We start from the raw sequence: 20,000 nt of genomic DNA, 5'->3' as shown, positions 1-20,000 counted from the left end.
TGTAGCATACCCTCTAACAGGAGACCTGAGGTATGTAGCATACCATACCCTCTAACAGGAGACCTGAGGTATGTAGCATACCATACCCTCTAACAGGAGACCAGAGGTATGTAGCAAACCATACCATCTAACAGGAGACCTGAGGTATGTAGCATACCATCTAACAGGAGACCTGAGGTATATAGCATACCATACCATCTAACAGGAGACCTGAGGTATGTAGTATACCCTCTAACAGGAGACCTGAGGTATGAAGCATACCATACCATCTAACAGGAGACCTGAGGTATATAGCATACCATCTAACAGGAGACCTGGGGTATGTAGCATACCATACCATCTAACAGGAGACCTGAGGTATGTAGCATACCATACCCTCTAACAGGAGACCTGAGGTATGTAGCATACCATACCCTCTAACAGGAGACCTGAGATATGTAGCATACCCTCTAACAGGAGACCTGAGGTATGTAGCATACCATACCCTCTAACAGGAGACCTGAGGTATGTAGCATACCCTCTAACAGGAGACCTGAGGTATGTAGCATACCCTCTAACAGGAGACCTGAGGTATGTAGCATACCATACCCTCTAACAGGAGACCTGAGGTATGTAGCATACCATACCATCTAACAGGAGACCTGAGGTATGTAGCATACCATACCCTCTAACAGGAGACCTGAGGTATGTAGCATACCATACCATCTAACAGGAGACCTGAGGTATGTAGCATACCCTCTAACAGGAGACCTGAGGTATGTAGCATACCCTCTAACAGGAGACCTGAGGTATGTAGCATACCATACCCTCTAACAGGAGACCTGAGGTATGTAGCATACCATACCCTCTAACAGGAGACCTGAGGTATGTAGCATACCATACCATCTAACAGGAGACCTGAGGTATGTAGCATACCATACCCTCTAACAGGAGACCTGAGGTATGTAGCATACCATACCATCTAACAGGAGACCAGAGGTATGTAGCATACCATACCCTCTAACAGGAGACCTGAGGTATGTAGCATACCATACCCTCTAACAGGAGACCTGAGGTATGTAGCATACCATACCATCTAACAGGAGACCTGAGGTATGTAGCATACCCTCTAACAGGAGACCTGAGGTATGTAGCATACCCTCTAACAGGAGACCTGAGGTATGTAGCATACCATACCCTCTAACAGGAGACCTGAGGTATGTAGCATACCATACCCTCTAACAGGAGACCTGAGGTATGTAGCATACCATACCATCTAACAGGAGACCTGAGGTATGTAGCATACCATACCCTCTAACAGGAGACCTGAGGTATGTAGCATACCATACCATCTAACAGGAGACCAGAGGTATGTAGCATACCATACCCTCTAACAGGAGACCTGAGGTATGTAGCATACCATACCCTCTAACAGGAGACCTGAGGTATGTAGCATACCCTCTAACAGGAGACCTGAGGTATGTAGCATACCATACCCTCTAACAGGAGACCTGAGGTATGTAGCATACCATACCCTCTAACAGGAGACCTGAGGTATGTAGCATACCATACCATCTAACAGGAGACCTGAGGTATGTAGCATACCATCTAACAGGAGACCTGAGGTATGTAGCATACCATACCCTCTAACAGGAGACCTGAGGTATGTAGCATACCCTCTAACAGGAGACCTGAGGTATGTAGCATACCATACCCTCTAACAGGAGACCTGAGGTATGTAGCATACCATACCCTCTAACAGGAGACCAGAGGTATGAAGCATACCATACCCTCTAACAGGAGACCTGAGGTATGTAGCATACCCTCTAACAGGAGACCTGAGGTATGTAGCATACCATACCCTCTAACAGGAGACCTGAGGTATGTAGCATACCCTCTAACAGGAGACCTGAGGTATGTAGCATACCATACCCTCAAACAGGAGACCTGAGGTATGTAGCATACCATACCCTCAAACAGGAGACCTGAGGTATGTAGCATACCATACCCTCTAACAGGAGACCAGAGGTATGTAGCAAACCATACCATCTAACAGGAGACCTGAGGTATGTAGCATACCATCTAACAGGAGACCTGAGGTATATAGCATACCATACCATCTAACAGGAGACCTGAGGTATGTAGTATACCCTCTAACAGGAGACCTGAGGTATGAAGCATACCATACCATCTAACAGGAGACCTGAGGTATATAGCATACCATCTAACAGGAGACCTGAGGTATGTAGCATACCATACCATCTAACAGGAGACCTGAGGTATGTAGCATACCATACCATCTTAACAGGAGACCTGAGGTATGTAGCATACCATACCCTCTAACAGGAGACCTGAGATATGTAGCATACCCTCTAACAGGAGACCTGAGGTATGTACCATACCCTCTAACAGGAGACCTGAGGTATGTAGCATACCATACCCTCTAACAGGAGATCTGAGGTAGGTTGCATACCATACCCTCTAACAGGAGACCTGAGGTATGTAGCATACCATACCCTCTAACAAGAGACCTGAGGTATGTAGCATACCATACCCTCTAACAGGAGACCTGAGGTATGTAGCATACCATACCTCTAACATGAGACCTGAGGTATGTACCAATCCCTCTAACAGGGTACCTGAGGTATGTAGCATACCCTCTAACAGGAGACCTGAGGTATGTAGCATACCATACCCTCTAACAGGAGACCTGAGGTAGGTTGCATACCATACCCTCTAACAGGAGACCTGAGGTATGTAGCATACCATACCCTCTAACAGGAGACCTGAGGTATGTAGCATACCATACCCTCTAACAGGAGACCTGAGGTATGTACCATACCCTCTAACAGGAGACCTGAGGTATGTAGCATACCATACCCTCTAACAGGAGACCTGAGGTATGTAGCATACCCTCCAACAGGAGACCTGAGGTATGTAGCATACCATACCATCTAACAGGAGACCTGAGGTATGTAGCATACCATACCCTCTAACATGAGACCTGAGGTATGTAGCAATCCCTCTAACAGGGTACCTGAGGTATGTAGCATACCCTCTAACAGGAGACCTGAGGTATGTAGCATACCATACCCTCTAACAGGAGATCTGAGGTAGGTTGCATACCATACCCTCTAACAGGAGACCTGAGGTATGTAGCATACCATACCCTCTAACAAGAGACCTGAGGTATGTAGCATACCATACCCTCTAACAGGAGACCTGAGGTATGTACCATACCCTCTAACAGGAGACCTGAGGTATGTAGCATACCATACCCTCTAACAGGAGACCTGAGGTATGTAGCATACCCTCCAACAGGAGACCTGAGGTATGTAGCATACCATACCATCTTAACAGGAGACCTGAGGTATGTAGCATACCATACCCTCTAACAGGAGACCTGAGATATGTAGCATACCATACCATCTTAACAGGAGACCTGAGGTATGTAGCATACCATACCCTCTAACAGGAGACCTGAGATATGTAGCATACCCTCTAACAGGAGACCTATGGTATGTACCATACCCTCTAACAGGAGACCTGAGGTATGTAGCATACCATACCCTCTAACAGGAGACCTGAGGTATGTACCATACCCTCTAACAGGAGACCTGAGGTATGTAGCATACCATACCCTCTAACAGGAGACCTGAGGTATGTAGCATACCCTCCAACAGGAGACCTGAGGTATGTAGCATACCATACCCTCTAACAGGAGACCTGAGGTATGTAGCATACCATACCCTCTAACAGGATGCATTCTCCCTCATCTTCCATCTCTTCTACCTCCTTCTCCTCCTCTTCCTCATTCTCCTCCTCATCTGCCTTCTTATCTGCCTCCTCATCTGCCTCCTCCTTCTCCCACCCTCTCTTCCTGTTCCTCATCGTCTATATTATCACTGATTCCTGTAGAGATGACCTAGCCTACTGTGCGTTGTGGAACATATCATTGTGTTATCGATTCTTAGGTGACGTGTTTATTGATCAGTCGACCTCTAGTATGTATATTGTGTGTTAAGGACCAGAGCAGAACAGAGCGGCCTGGTAGCACAGATCAAAGTGTTCATCCCAAATAGCACCCTATTCCTTATGGGCTCTGGGCAACAGAGGCAACTGCATAGGGGCTAGTGTGCTATTTGGGAGGCTGTCACAGATTAAAGAAGGCAAAGTATACAGAGATCTGACTGCTTATCATGAAATTTAATACAGAGATCTGACTGCTTATCATGAAATATAATACAGAGATCTGACTGCTTATCATGAAATATAATACAGAGATCTGACTGCTTATCATGAAATATAATACAGAGATCTGACTGCTTATCATGAAATATAATACAGAGATCTGACTGCTTATCGTGAAATATAATACAGAGATCTGACTGCTTATCATGAAAATATAATACTTATCGTGAAATATAATACAGAGATCTGACTGCTTATCGTGAAATATAATACAGAGATCTGACTGCTTATCGTGAAATATTAAACACAATGGCTTTCCTCTTTAATCCACCTCTCTTTTCGTCCTCTTTAATCAAATTATCTTTACCTCCTCTTTAATCAACCTCTCCTTTCCTTCCTTCCTTTCCCTCCTTCCTTCCTCTCTCTGTCTGCTGTTGAAGAACTGAGGACAGGTCCCAATGTGAGCTACTCACCATATTAGGTATCACTCTCGCTCTGTCACACAGACAGAGAGACTAGATAAACACTGGAACACTTCCGTAGATTGAACTCTCAGGTCTAGTTCAGAACAATCATTATTTGGCCAACAATAGGGGCCGATCTGTTAGAAAATGCCCGGGTCGGTTTCTGGTCCAAGTCTGTCACTGCTCTGCCCTTAAACAAACATTGAAACATCTCATTTCTCTCTGCCTGGATGGCAAACGATCACACTGAATATAATAAAGCATAAATTCACTGAGATGTTATTTAGCTGTTCTCATCTGTTCTCCTCTGTTCTCCTCTGTTCTCCTTTCCTCTCCTCTCCTCTACTCTCCCCTCCTCTCCTCTCCTCTCCTCTCCTCTCCTCTCCTCTCCTCTCCTCTCCTCTCCTCTCCTCTCCTCTCCTCTCTCCTCTCCTCTCCTCTCCTCTCCTCTCCTCTCCTCTCCTCTCCTCTCCTCTCCTCTCCCTCTCCTCTCCTCTCTCCTCTCCTCCTCTCCTCTCCTCCTCTCCTCTCCTCTCCTCTCCTCTCCTCTCCTCTCCTCTCCCTCCTCTCCTCCTCTCCTCCTCTCCTCTCCTCCTCTCCCCTCCTCTCCTTTCCTCTCCTCTCCTCTCTCTCTCCTCTCCTCTCCTCTCTCTCCTCTCCTCCCTCTACTCCCTCTCCTCTCCCCTCCTCTCCTCCTCTCCTCTCCTCTCCTCTCCCTCTCCTCTCCTCTCCTCTCCTCTCCTCTCCTCTCCTCTGTTCTCCTCTGTTCTCCTCTGTTCTCCTCTCCTCTGTTCTCTCCCTCCTCTGTTCTCCCCTCCTCTCCTCTCCTCTCCTCTCCTCTCCTCTCCTCTGTTCTCCTCTGTTCTCTCTGTTCTCCTCTCCTCTGTTCTCTCCTCTGTTCTCCCCCTCTCCTCTCCTCTCCTCTCCCTCTCCTCTCTCCTCTCCTCTCCTCTCCTCTCCTCTCCTCTCCTCTCCCTCTCCTCTCCTCTCCTCTCCTCTCCCTCCTCCCTCTCCTCTCCTCTCCTCTCCTCTCCTCTCCTCTCCTCTGTTCTCCCTCTCCTCTCCTCTCCTCTCCTCTCCTCTCCTCTCCTCTCCTCTCCTCTCCTCTCCTCTCCTCTCCTCTCCTCTCCTCTCCTCTCCTCTCCTCTCCTCTCCTCTCCTCTCCTCTCCCCTCCCTCTCCTCTCCTCTACTCTACTCTCCTCTACTCTACTCTACTCTCCTCTCTACTCTACTCTACTCTACTCTACTCTACTCTACTCTACTCTACTCTACTCTACTCTACTCTCTCCTCTACCCTCCCCTCCCTCTCCTCTCCTCTCCTCTCCCTCCCCTCCCCTCTCCTCTCCTCCTCCTCTCCTCTCCTCTCCTCTCCTCCTCCTCTACTCTCCCCTCCTCTCCTCTCCTCTCCTCCTCCTCTGTTCTCCTCTCCTCCTCCTCTAATCTCCTCTGTCTATTGTCATAAAATATATTTGTTATAATAATAAACATTTGCCAGGATTCAACCTCGTTCCTTCTGTCAGTGTTCTGGTCCCTGACTCTACTCACTGAGCCAGATGACACATCAACAAATCCTGACGACATTGTAGGCCTAACTACGGTGTCCAGTAGAGGTCAGTGTTTGAATGCAACCTGGAATCGAAGAAAACACAAGAAATCAGTGGGAAATCACTCCCTAAAACCCTTCAGCGAGTAGGCCTCTCTAATCGACCTGGCCAGGGTATCTTGGAAGGATATTGACCTCATTCCATCAGTAGAGGATGCCTGGTTATTCTTTAAAAGTGCTTTCCTCACCATCTTAAATAAGCATGCCCCATTCAAAAAATTTAGAACCAGGAACAGATGTACCCCTTAGTTCACTCCAGACCTGACCGCCCTTGACCAGCACAAAAACATTCTGTGGCGTATTGCATTATCATCGAATAGCCCCAGTGATATGCAACTTTTCAGGGAAGTTAGGAACCAATATACACAGGAAGTTAGGAAAGTGAAGGCTAGCTTTTGCAAACAGCAATTTGCATCCTGTAACACAAACTCCAAAAAGTTCTGGGACACTGTAAAGTCCATGGAGAATAAGAGCACCTCCTCCCAGCTGCCAACTGCACTAAGTACAGGTATAATATTAATAGTGCTTTGAAAACTGCATTGGCACATCAGAGCTCTAGTATCAATTGTTCCATCATTACATTGCAGTGTTGATTCTGTTCTGTTTTTGGAGAAGGTATGTACTTAATGTCTTGTGCTGACAAGTTGATGTATCTGAACATGAGCATCTGTGAGTGTTGCTCCATGTTGTTGTCCAGAGGAAGTGTCCATGTTGTTGTCCAGAGGAAGTGTCCGTGTTGTTGTCCAGAGGAAGTGTCCGTGTTGTTGTCCAGAGGAAGTGTCCGTGCTGTTGTCCAGAGGAAGTGTCCAGAGGAAGTGTCCATGTTGTTGTCCAGAGGAAGTGTCCGTGTTGTTGTCCAGAGGAAGTGTCCGTGTTGTTGTCCAGAGGAAGTGTCCGTGTTGTTGTCCAGAGGAAGTGTCCGTGTTGTTGTCCAGAGGAAGTGTCCATGTTGTTGCACAGAGGAAGTGTCTATTCTATGAGTATGGTTTATGCTAGAGATAGTTAGCTAGCTGTCTCTGTAGCTTAGTGGAGTGTTGGGTCAGTTACTGTAAGGTTATAGGTTTGAATCCCAGAGGTGACTAGGTGAAGAAACAAACCATCTGTTGGTGTGATCTTGAACAAGGCACTTTAACCCTTAATACTCCTGTAAGCCTCTCTGGATAAGCGCCTTGACTAGATGACTGAAACCTCCGTCTCTCTCCGCAGTGGAAAACTTCTGATTGTCATCGTTTATTTTTGGGGCCACTGTTCTGTTCCACAGGGGGGCAAATATAGAGCTGCAGCCTGTTTTTTTCTACCTGCCATATCCTCAGCTACCAGCTCAGCATACCACAGAGTGAGAGAGAGGTATACCACAGAGAAAGAGAGAGGTATACCACAGAGAAAGAGAGAGAGGTATACCACAGAGAAAGAGAGAGGTATACCACAGAGGAAGAGAGAGAGGTATACCACAGAGAAAGAGAGAGAGGTATACCACAGAGAAAGAGAGAGAGGTATACCACAGAGAAAGAGAGAGAGGTATACCACAGAGAAAGAGAGAGGTATACCACAGAGAAAGAGAGAGAGGTATACCACAGAGGAAGAGAGAGGTATACCACAGAGGAAGAGAGAGGTATACCACAGAGGAAGAGAGAGGTATACCACAGAGAAAGAGAGAGAGGTATACCACAGAGAAAGAGAGAGAGGTATACCACAGAGGAAGAGAGAGGTATACCACAGAGGAAGAGAGAGGTATACCACAGAGAAAGAGAGAGAGGTATACCACAGAGAAAGAGAGAGGTATACCACAGAGAAAGAGAGAGGTATACCACAGAGAAAGAGAGAGGTATACCACAGAGAAAGAGAGAGAGGTATACCACAGAGAAAGAGAGAGGTATACCACAGAGAAAGAGAGAGAGGTATACCACAGAGAAAGAGAGAGAGGTATACCACAGAGAAAGAGAGAGAGGTATACCACAGAGAAAGAGAGAGAGGTATACCACAGAGGAAGAGAGAGGTATACCACAGAGAAAGAGAGAGAGGTATACCACAGAGAAAGAGAGAGAGGTATACCACAGAGGAAGAGAGAGAGGTATACCACAGAGGAAGAGAGAGGTATACCACAGAGAAAGAGAGAGAGGTATAGCACAGAGAAAAGAGAGAGGTATACCACAGAGAAAGAGATAATGACATGCTCTATGGCTATATAAAATAATACATATCTATGGCTATATAAAAGCCCCCAATGATATATATATATATATAATATAATGATATATATATATATAAAAGCCCACTAATGACATGCTCTATGGCTATATAAAAGCCCCCTAATGACATGCTCTATGGCTATATAAAAGCCCCCAATGACATGCTCTATGGCTATATAAAAGCCCCCAATGACATGCTCTATGGCTATATAAAAGCCCCCTAATGACATGCTCTATGGCTATATAAAAGCCCCCTAATGACATGCTCTATATAAAAGCCCCCAATGGCTATATAAAAGCCCCTAATGACATGCTCTATGGCTATATAAAAGCCCCCTAATGACATGCTCTATGGCTATATAAAAGCCCCTTAATGACATGCTCTATGGCTATATAAAAGCCCCTAATGACATGCTCTATGGCTATATAAAAGCCCCCTAATGACATGCTCTATGGCTATATAAAAGCCCCCTAATGACATGCTCTATGGCTATATGGAAAAAGCCCCCTAATGACATGCTCTATGGCTATATAAAAGCCCCCAATGAATGATGGCTATATGCTTCTGAATGACATGCTATGGCTATATAAAAGCCCCCAATGACATGCTCTATGGCTATATAAAAGCCCCCTAATGACATGCTCTATGGCTATATAAAAGCCCCCTAATGACATGACATTTCTATGGCTATATAAAAGCCCCCCAATGACATGCTCTATGGCTATATAAAAGCCCCCCAATGACATGCTCTATGGCTATATAAAAGCCCCTAATGACATGCTCTATGGCTATATAAAAGCCCCCTAATGACATGCTCTATGGCTATATAAAACTTCCCCCCTAATGACATGCTCTACTTGGCTATATAAAAGCCCCTAATGACATGCTCTATGGCTATATAAAAGCCCCCCAATGACATGCTCTATGGCTATATATGGAAAAAATTTAATCTAGTGCTCAAAAAAACTCTATGTCCTATTTATTAGTTATGCCTCTATCAGGTGTCTGCAATGAATACCACTTCTTATAGTGGACTCTTCTGAACTGTTATGTTATGTTAGGGGGAAATCATGAAGAATGGTTCTTTCACAGCCTGAATGACTCAGTGACTGTGTTACATAATGAGCAGGATATCAAGACTCTGACTTTCAGTCCACTTCATCTACAGCCTCAAACTTCCCCCACAGCATCAACACTACAGATATTACCTGCCATAACAGACATTAATGAAACTTTATGAATGACATTTAGCCCATTCATTCCCCACAGATATAGAGTTCCCCACAGCCTCAACACTTCCCCACAGCCTCAACACTTCCCCCACAGCCTCAACACTTCCCCCACAGCCTCAACACTTCCCCCACAGCCTCAACACTTCCCCCACAGCCTCAACACTTCCCCCACAGCCTCAACACTTCCCCACAGCCTCAACACTTCCCCACAGCCTCCCTTCCCCACAGCCTCAACACTTCCCCCACAGCCTCAACACTTTCAACACTTCCCCACAGCCTCAACACTTCCCCACAGCCTCAACACTTCCCCACAGCCTCAACACTTCCCCACAGCCTCAACACTTCCCCCACAGCCTCAACACTTCCCCACAGCCTCAACACTTCCCCCCCACAGCCTCAACACTTCCCCACAGCCTCAACACTTCCCCCACAGCCTCAACACTTCCCCACAGCCTCAACACTTCCCCACAGCCTCAACACTTCCCCCACAGCCTCAACACTTCCCCCACAGCCTCAACACTTCCCCACAGCCTCAACACTTCCCCACAGCCTCAACACTTCCCCACAGCCTCAACACTTCCCCCACAGCCTCAACACTTCCCCACAGCCTCAACACTTCCCCCACAGCCTCAACACTTCCCCACAGCCTCAACACTTCCCCACAGCCTCAACACTTCCCCACAGCCTCAACACTTCCCCACAGCCTCAACACTTCCCCACAGCCTCAACACTTCCCCCACAGCCTCAACACTTCCCCCACAGCCTCAACCTTCCCCACAGCCTCAACACTTCCCCACAGCCTCAACACTTCCCCACAGCCTCAACACTTCCCCACAGCCTCAACACTTCCCCACAGCCTCAACACTTCCCCACAGCCTCAACACTTCCCCACAGCCTCAACACTTCCCCCACAGCCTCAACACTTCAACACCCCCACAGCCTCAACACTTCCCCCACAGCCTCAACACTTCCTCACAGCCTCAACACTTCCCCACAGCCTCAACACTTCCCCACAGCCTCAACACTTCCCCACAGCCTCAACACTTCCCCACCCCCACAGCCTCAACACTTCCCCACAGCCTCAACACTTCCTCACAGCCTCAACACTTCCCCACAGCCTCAACACTGTCGCACTGTCACCAGTAGACAGGGCCACTTATCCTGGAAACCAAGGTAACTGAAAGACTATCGACCCGTAACGCTCACTTTTTGTTCCACACGAAAGGGGTTCGACAGGCGAGTTAAAGATCATATCACCTCTACCTCTACCTGACACGACTTTCTTCAAATTGCATCCCGTCTCCAACAGGTATTCAATCAAGGACTTTGAAGATGTGGGGATTAGAAGCCGAACTAAAGCAGGAAGCCCAGGTGACCTCTCGTGATAGAACTGATGGTCAACCGTGTTGAGATACATCAACTTGTCAGCACAAGACATTAAGTACTTACCTGTGCTTCTCCAAAAACAGAACAGAATCAACACCGTAATGTAATGAGGGAAAGAGTGATGCCAGAGCTTCGATGCTCGTTGTTCTTCAAAGCACTACTGATCCATCACAATGTGTCACATGGGATGCCGCTGGAGAGACAGAGCAGGTACGGTGGAGTCAAACATTTAATAAGGAACGGACATGGAACGAGACAGGAACAGCGTCAGTACACGAGTAATACAGACAAAAAACAATCAATTCATCAGCAGGGAACAGAGCAGGGAACCTGACTTATATAGGGGAGGTAATAAACAGGTGATGAGTGAGTCCAGGTGAGATATCGCTGATGGGCGTGACGAGGGAAGGCAGGTGTGCGCAATGGATGATGGGAGTGCGTGATGCAGGGCAGCCTGGCGTCCTCAAGCGCCGGGGGGAGACGTGACACTTCTGAAGTTTTGTTTGATCACTTGCGAGATCACACTGATTTCTGGTGCTTTTCTTCTATTCCAAGTTGCATTCAAACACTGACCTCTACTGGACACCGTAGTTAGGTCCACAATGTAGTCAGGATTTGTTCATGTCGTGTCGTCTGACTGGTAGCTCAGTAACTAGAGTCAGGGACCAGAACACTGACAGAGGGAAATGAAGTTGAAATCTGGCGAATGCTTATTATTATTATTACAAATATATTTTATTTCAATACACTTTCTGCACATTGTTGTTCAAACAATTTGTTTAATTTAATATAGTAATAAGCTTCTGTCTTAAGCATCCTAAATAATGCCACCTACTCACAGTTTTTGATCGCAAAAACAAGGGATTCACAGCAACAAGGGGACGGATGATGGAAGGTTCCAACCTGGAATGGTAACTGATTCTAGGCTACGACGACCTGCGATGAACCACTGCGCCTCGGAGATTTGATGTTAGATTGTGGAGAGCAAACTTTGAAATGACTGTCAAACGCTGCTTTTTATTGCGGACCACCAGATGTCACTAATGGACGTTGTGTTCTAATGGGCGTTATGTTCTAATGGGCATTGTGTTCTAATGGGCGTAGTGTTCTAATGGGCGTTGTGTTCTAATGGGCATTGTGTTCTAATGGGCGTTGTGTTCTAATGGGTGTAGTGTTCTAATGGGCGTTGTGTTCTAATGGGCGTAGTGTTCTAATGGGCGTGTATGTTCTAATGGGCGTTGTGTTCTAATGGCCGTGGTGTTCTAAAGGGCGTTGTGTTCTAATGGGCGTAGTGTTCTAATGGGCGTTGTGTTCTAATGGGCGTTGTGTTCTAATGGGCGTTGTGTTCTAATGGGCGTTGTGTTCTAATGGGCATTGTGTTCTAATGGGCGTAGTGTTCTAATGGGCGTTGTGTTCTAATGGGCATTGTGTTCTAATGGGCGTAGTGTTCTAATGGGCGTTGTGTTCTAACGTGGCGTTGTGTTCTAATGGGCGTTGTGTTCTAATGGGCGTTGTGTTCTAACGGGCATTGTGTTCTAATGGGCGTTGTGTTCTAATGGGCGTTGTGTTCTAACGGGCATTGTGTTCTAATGGGCATTGTGTTCTAATGGGCGTTGTGTTCTAATGGGCGTTGTGTTCTAATGGGCGTTTGTGTTCTAATGGGCGTTGTGTTCTAATGGGCGTTGTGTTCTAATGGGCGTTGTGTTCTAATGGGCGTTGTGTTCTAATGGTGTTCTAATGGGCGTTGTGTTCTAACGGGCATTGTTCTAATGGGCGTTGTGTTCTAATGGCTAATGGGCGTTGTGTTCGTTGTGTTCTAATGGGCATTGTGTTCTAATGGGTGTTCTAATGGGCATTGTGTTCTAATGGGCGTTGTGTTCTAATGGGCGTTGTGTTCTAATGGGCGTTGTGTTCTAACGGGCGTTGTGTTCTAACGGGCATTGTGTTCTAATGGGCGTTGTGTTCTAATGGGCGTTGTGTTCTAACGGGCATTGTGTTCTAATGGGCGTTGTGTTCAGAGTAATGAACTGTTCTTGGCACAGTTTGGTGAAAGGCTTCAGAAAGCCTCTGCTTCCCATCACTAACTGCATGTGTGTGCAACCGTAAATAGTGTCCCCCAGTCTCTAACTCTCCTATGTTTGTACCCGTAAATAGTGTCCCCCAGTCTCTTCCTCTCCTATGTGTTTACCTGTGAATAGTGTCCCCCAGTCTCTTCCTCTCCTATGTTTGTACCTGTGAATAGTGTCCTCCAGTCTCTTCCCCTGCTCTTCGTCCTTCTCCAGCTGTCTTCTTCGGCCATCGTCTTCGTCGTTAGTTCCAGGGGACGTGCCTTGTAGGAGCCAACGCTCTCTCATGGCTTTAGACTGGTGACAGAGAGACAGATAAGAAAAGAGACAACAGGATTAGAAAAAATAAAAATAATTGTTGATAAATTCCCATATCTACTGGGTGAAATACCACAGTGTGACATCACAGCAGCAATATGTGTGACCTGTTGCCACCAGAAAAGGGCAACCAGTGAAGAACAAACACCATTGTAAATACAACTCATATTTATGTTTATTTATTTTGTCTTTTGTACTTTAACTATTTGCACAGTTACAACACTGCATATATACATAATATTAGAATTTAAATGTCTTTATTCTTTTGGAACTTTTTGTTTATTTCACTTTTGTATATTATCTTTTTCATTTGCCTTGGCAAAGTTAACATATGTTTCCCATGACAATAAAACACTTAAATTGAAATTGACAGACAGACAGACAGACAGCTGTTTTATCTACTACTTACTTAAAGAACTGAACTATTGATTCCATGTGTGTTTTTCTGTTTCTCATTTAAGAAAAACAAGAATTCAGTTCTGTGGCAGTTACTGATGATTTTCCCCCATGAGACACTATCTGAAGGAAGGCAGTATCACTTCCTCAAAATAGACAGAATGAATCTAAGATAACTCAAGAAATCTGTAACTTATTTTGATGTTTTCGTGCAGGAGGTTTTACATCTAGTTAAGGTGCTTGGGGCAGAATGTCTCAGGTAAAAAAAAGTGAGACATTTTGTCTTATGTAAACAAAGTCCGATCCGCTGGACACTGCTGGACAGGTCTGTCTCACCGACAGTGCTGCTAGACAGGTCTGTCTCACCGACAGTGCTGCTGGACAGGTCTGTCTCACCGACAGTGCTGCTGGACAGGTCTGTCTCACCGACAGTGCTGTTGGACAGGTCTGTCTCACCGACAGTGCTGTTGGACAGGTCTGTCTCACCGACAGTGCTGTTGGACAGGTCTGTCTCACCGACAGTGCTGTTGGACAGGTCTGTCTCACAGACAGTGCTGCTGGACAGGTCTGTCTCACCGACAGTGCTGTTGGACAGGTCTGTCTCACCGACAGTGCTGTTGGACAGGTCTGTCTCACCGACAGTGCTGCTGGACAGGTCTGTCTCACCGACAGTGCTGTTGGACAGGTCTGTCTCACCGACAGTGCTGTTGGACAGGTCTGTCTCACCGACAGTGCTGTTGGACAGGTCTGTCTCACCGACAGTGCTGCTGGACAGGTCTGTCTCACCGACAGTGCTGTTGGACAGGTCTGTCTCACCGACAGTTTTGCTGGACAGGTCTGTCTCACCGACAGTGCTGTTGGACAGGTCTGTCTCACTGACAGTGCTGTTGGACAGGTCTGTCTCACCGACAGTGCTGCTGGACAGGTCTGTCTCACCGACAGTGCTGTTGGACAGGTCTGTCTCACCGACAGTGCTGTTGGACAGGTCTGTCTCATCCCGACAGTGCTAAATGGACAGGTCTGTCTCACAGCTGACAGTGCTTTTGGACAGGTCTGGGTAAATGGACACAGCTGTTCATCCCGTGGGTCTGGGTAAATGGACACAGCTGTCCATCCCGTGGGTCTGGGTAAATGGACACAGCTGTTCATCCCGTGGGTCTGGGTAAATGGACACAGCTGTCCATCCCGTGGGTCTGGGTAAATGGACACAGCTATTCATCCCGTGGGTCTGGGTAAATGGACACAGCTGTTCATCCCGTGGGTCTGGGTAAATGGACACAGCTGTCCATCCCGTGGGTCTGGGTAAATGGACACAGCTATTCATCCCGTGGGTCTGGGTAAATGGACACAGCTATTCATCCCGTGGGTCTGGGTAAATGGACACAGCTGTCCATCCCATGGGTCTGGGTAGCGTTCTTCCTCTCGCTGCACTTACTTCGTCACAGGGAACGTCCGAATTCTGACCAATCAGCGGCCCTTTGAATGTTGATAGGTTACCTGTGGGTGTTTGTCGTGGATAAGAGGACGCGTCGGTCCTGACAAACTCTTGCCCACAAATCTTACAAAACTCTGTTGTGAATGATAGTGACTTCATGACTACAAGCATTTCGCTACAATAACATCTGATAAACACGTGTATGATACCACTGACATTTTATTTCATTTGAAGACAAAAATGTACCTACTTGTACACTTTTAGTACATTTTGGTGCTGAAATAAATGTTTCTGACTAATATCTATGTCACATATGCCGACGATAGAAGTTGGTTCTATATTCTGAGTATTGTGTACTATTCATACTACATACTATTTAGAACATCGTGACTCCTCTACTTGGTTGGAAAAAGTTTGTATGCTTTTGTAAGCGAGGGCACTGTCCTCAGATAATCGCATGGTATGCTTTCACCCTAAAGCCTTCTTTCAAATCTGATAAAGCAGCTGGATTAACAAGAAGTTAATCTTTAAGCCAATGTATAACACATTTTCATGAATGTTTATTTATTATGACTATTTCTGTATTTTGAATTTGGCGCTCTGCAATTTCCCGGCTGTTGGTCAGGATGCTACCGTCCCGCTTGTCTCAAAGAGGTTTTAATAAAATGTTCAAAGTTTCAGTGTTTTAACCTCTCTTTAAAAACAGTTTCAGCTACCCTCAGGTTCTCAGCCCCCTCAGGTTTTCTGCCCCCTCAGGTTCTCTGGCCCCCTCAGGTTCTCTGCCCCCTCAGGTTCTCTGCCCCCTCAGGTTCTCTGCCCCCTCAGGTTCTCTGGTTCTCCCCCTCAGGTTCTCTGCCCCCTCAGGTTCTCTGCCCCCTCAGGTTCTCTGGCCCCCCCTCAGGTTCTCTGCCCCCTCAGGTTCTCTGCCCCCTCAGGTTCTCTGCCCCCTCAGGGTCTCTGGCCCCCTCAGGTTCTCTGTCCCCCTCAGGTTCTCTGCCCCCTCAGGTTCTCTGGCCCCCTCAGGGTCTCTGGCCCCCCTGGGTTCTCTGGCCCCCTCAGGTTCTCTGCCCCCTCAGGTTCTCTGGCCCCCTCAGGTTGTCTGGCCCCCTCAGGTTCTCTGCCCCCCTCAGGTTCTCTGGCCCCCTCAGGTTCTCTGGCCCCCTCAGGTTCTCTGCCCCCCTCAGGTTCTCTGGCCCCCTCAGGTTCTCTGGCCCCCTCAGGTTCTCTGGCCCCCTCAGGTTCTCTGCCCCCTCAGGTTCTCTGCCCCCTCAGGTTCTCTGCCCCCTCAGGTTCTCTGGCCCCTCAGGTTCTCTGCCCCCTCAGGTTCTCTGGCCCCCTCAGGTTCTCTGCCCCCCCCTCAGGTTCTCTGCCAGGCTGTTCCAGAGGCAGGGGGCATAATAACGAAAGGCTTTCTCTCCATTCCTCTTGGTCCTAGTTATCAGATGCACCAGCGGGTGGTTGCTGTTCAGAGAGGGTAAATTACCCTGTTGTTTAAGTGCCCAACATTTAATGCCAATTACCTCTCACAAAAAAATGTGGCTGTGCCCAAAGAGAGTTTAGAATGAGTCTTTGTTCCATCTGTTCTCCAGAGTAAAGGATTGTTAGCTGTTGAGGAAGTGGCACTTTACTGAATACTCTCTCAGAGATGTAGTCGGTGTGATAAATCCCTGACTCGAGGGACTATTATATAGACAACATCAGCTCTGTGGGAGAGACAGAGTAAACAGAGAGAGAGTTTTACACAAAGAGAAGTTAGTTCTCTGGAGAGAAATCTCTCTCGCTCCCGCTCTCTCTCTCTCTCTCTCTGTCTCTCTCTGTCTCTCTCTCTCTGTCTCTCTCTCTCTCTCTCTCTCTCGTTGGAGTGCATGCTGGGAGTGAGTCGTCAAGCAGGAGTGATTGTGAGAGCGAATGGATTTTCTTTTCATATTATTGTTTAACTATCACTAAGCACGTATAGGGGTGCACGTATAGGGGTGGTGGGATCTTTGAGGTTGGTTTTTCGCGAGGGCACAACCAGCGGGTGGGGCTGGTTGCAATGGCCACTCGCGGAAGTGTAGAGTTTGAAAAACTTAGTCGGAGGCATGGAGTAAAGATTCCTGCTGCGGCCGGATGTTCAGTGGAAGAATGTAGCTTGGCTGTGGGTGCTATCATTGGGTATGATAGCATCAAATCAGCCTCAAGGATGAATAGCGCTGTAGTGATATTCTTAGATTCAATTGAAAAGGTGAATAAGATAGTTGAGAGGGGTGTTGTGTTGCGGGAAACACAGACGCCGGTATTTCCGCTTATGAATCCGGCGAAGAAAGTTATACTTTCTAACGTGCCACCATTTGTTAGAGATGAAGTGTTGGAGCGAGAGTTATCTCGTCATGGTCAAATCGTATCTACAATAAAGGTTCTTTTTGGATGCAAATCTCCGTTGTTGAAACATGTCGTGTCTCATAGGAGACAAGGGCATATGATTTTAAAAAAGGACAGAGATGAACTGAATTTAGCGTTCAGTTTTAAGATTGATGGATTTGATTATGTCTTCTATGCATCTACTGAATCAATTAAATGCTTTGGCTGTGGAAGAGAGGGGCATTTGGTGCGTAGTTGTCCCGAGAATGAGCGCGCTGAGCCTGGTAGTAGCTCTAGTGCTGGTGCAACTAACGCACCACCGCGAAGGGATGAACATGCTAAGGGTGCAGGGGAAGCGAGAAGGTGGGCAGATGTGGTTGGAAAAGTAGGAGAGGAAGGCATTGTGGATACGGGGGCAATTGTGGTAGATCAGAACAAAGAGGGAGGGGAAACAGTAGGTGAGATTGCGACTGCCGTCGCTGAGGTGGTGCTGGAAAATGAAATTGGAGGTCAAGAGGAGATTGAAATAACGGAAAAGTAAGCGGATGTTTTCAAAATACAGAGGAGTAAAAGGAAGAATTTAAGGGGTGGTGAAGGGTCTAATACTAAGAGAAAGGTAGAGATTCATAAATCAGTTGAAGATGAACAATTTGTAGAGATGGTGGAGTTTTCTTCTGGGGAGGATAGCGAGAGTGAGTCATCTGACGCGTCACAACAATATAGTGAGATAAATGGGGTGGAAGGGAGGTATGGGATCGAGAAGATACGTCAATTTCTGAAGTTGACAAAAGGGAAGAAATATATGCAGGATTACAATGTAACTGATTTTTTCCCTGAACGTGAATTGTTTATTGAATCAGCAAAGTTTCTGATGTCAAAAATTACAGGGGGAAGTTTGAAAAGCCCTGAAATTGCTAGACTCAAGAAAGTGGTCACGAGAGTGATAAGTGATGTAAATTCTAAAGAAAATGAAAGAGTTCAGTTGCAGTTTTAACTCTGTAAAGAGATGTGGTGGCTGTATCTTCCTCTGTAATTTTTTTCTTTTCATCCATGAGCAGTTTTAAGATTTCTTCTTTAAACGTAAATGGGGCAAGAGATGGTAAAAAAAGAGCCATGGTGTATGAGTTAAATAGGGGAAAGGGAAGTGACATACATTTTCTACAAGAAACGCATAGTAATTTGGAAAATGAAGTTATGTGGCAACAGGAGTGGGAGGGGACAGTGGTGTGTAGTCATAAAAACTCAAAAGGTGGGGGTGTGGTTATCTTATTCTCAAAGGGGTTTTTGCCTTTGTCATATGAGGTTGAAGAGGTAGTTGAGGGGAGGTTATTAAAAGTTAGAGCAAGGTATGAAAACATCACTATGTGTCTGATAAATGTATATGCCCCAGTGGTGACAGTTGAGAGGGTATGTTTTTTAGAGACATTATCAAATACCATTGAGAAATGTAACAAAGAAGATTATTTATTTATTGCTGGGGATTTTAACTGCACAGTTAGCGATTTAGATAGAAATCACCAAGAACCTCATATAGCCTCAAGGACTTTTTTAAAAAGCCTCATTGTAACACATGAACTGTGTGATATTTGGCGGAGTCAACATGGAGGAACAAGGCAGTACACCTGGGCGCATGTGAGAGAGAACATCATCTCTATGGCCATGTTAGATAGGTTTTATGTTTTTGAGCATCAATCTCAGGTCTGTAAATCAAGTGTGATAACCCCAGTGGGATTTTCTGATCATTGTTTAATAACAGAGGTGGTGTTCATTAACAATGTAAAACCCAAAGCGCATACTGGCATTTTAATATAACTTTATTGAGTGATGCTCACTTCAGGAACTGTTTCAGTTTTTTCTGGGAGAGGTGGAGGTCTCAAAAGGCCAGTTTTGTATCCCTTCAACAGTGGTGGGATATAGGGAAAATCCAGATTCAACAATTTTGTAATCAATACATGGGGAATGTCACCAAGGATATCACCAGATCAATGAAAGCCCTAGAGTTTGAAATAGTGGAACTCATGACGTTGGTTGAGACCACAGGAGATCGAGGGCATACTCAGGCCCTCAAGAGGAGAAAAGCTGCATTGGCAGACCTGCTGGGTATCAGAGCACAGGGGGCATTGGTGAGAAGTAAGTTTCAGGGAATATCTGAAATGGATGCCTCATCCAAATTTTTCTTTGGTTTAGAGAAAAATAATTCATTGTCTCAAATCAGCTGTTGGACAAGAGCTCACTAGCCCTAGTGAAATTAGAAAGAGGGCAGTAGAGTTCTATGCTGAGCTCTACAAGTGTGAGTACAAAGAGGATAAAACAGTGACACAGCAGTTCTTTGATGGGCTCCCAAAGGTGGCTGCAGAAGCTCAGGTTGAGCTTGAGCAACCATTGTCTTTGCAGGATTT

The 20,000-nt window shown here is 46.3% G+C and overlaps 1 protein-coding gene across 1 annotated transcript in view; it reads right to left on the bottom strand.

The window, feature by feature from the left end:
- LOC112239193 (paralemmin-2) overlaps positions 1-20,000 on the bottom strand; it is a 167,368-nt gene that overhangs the window by 47,739 nt on the left and 99,629 nt on the right. Inside the window, exon 4 of the mRNA XM_042326371.1 lies at positions 13,279-13,409. Within this exon, the coding sequence (XP_042182305.1) occupies positions 13,279-13,409 (131 nt within the window). The remainder of the gene's footprint in view (positions 1-13,278; positions 13,410-20,000) is intronic.

The sequence above is a fragment of the Oncorhynchus tshawytscha genome, linkage group LG09 (genome assembly GCF_018296145.1).
Source record: "Oncorhynchus tshawytscha isolate Ot180627B linkage group LG09, Otsh_v2.0, whole genome shotgun sequence".
Lineage (NCBI taxonomy): Eukaryota > Metazoa > Chordata > Actinopteri > Salmoniformes > Salmonidae > Oncorhynchus > Oncorhynchus tshawytscha.
The sequence above is the reverse complement of the archived record's forward strand: the minus strand, read 5'-3'. Positions and strand labels throughout refer to the sequence as shown.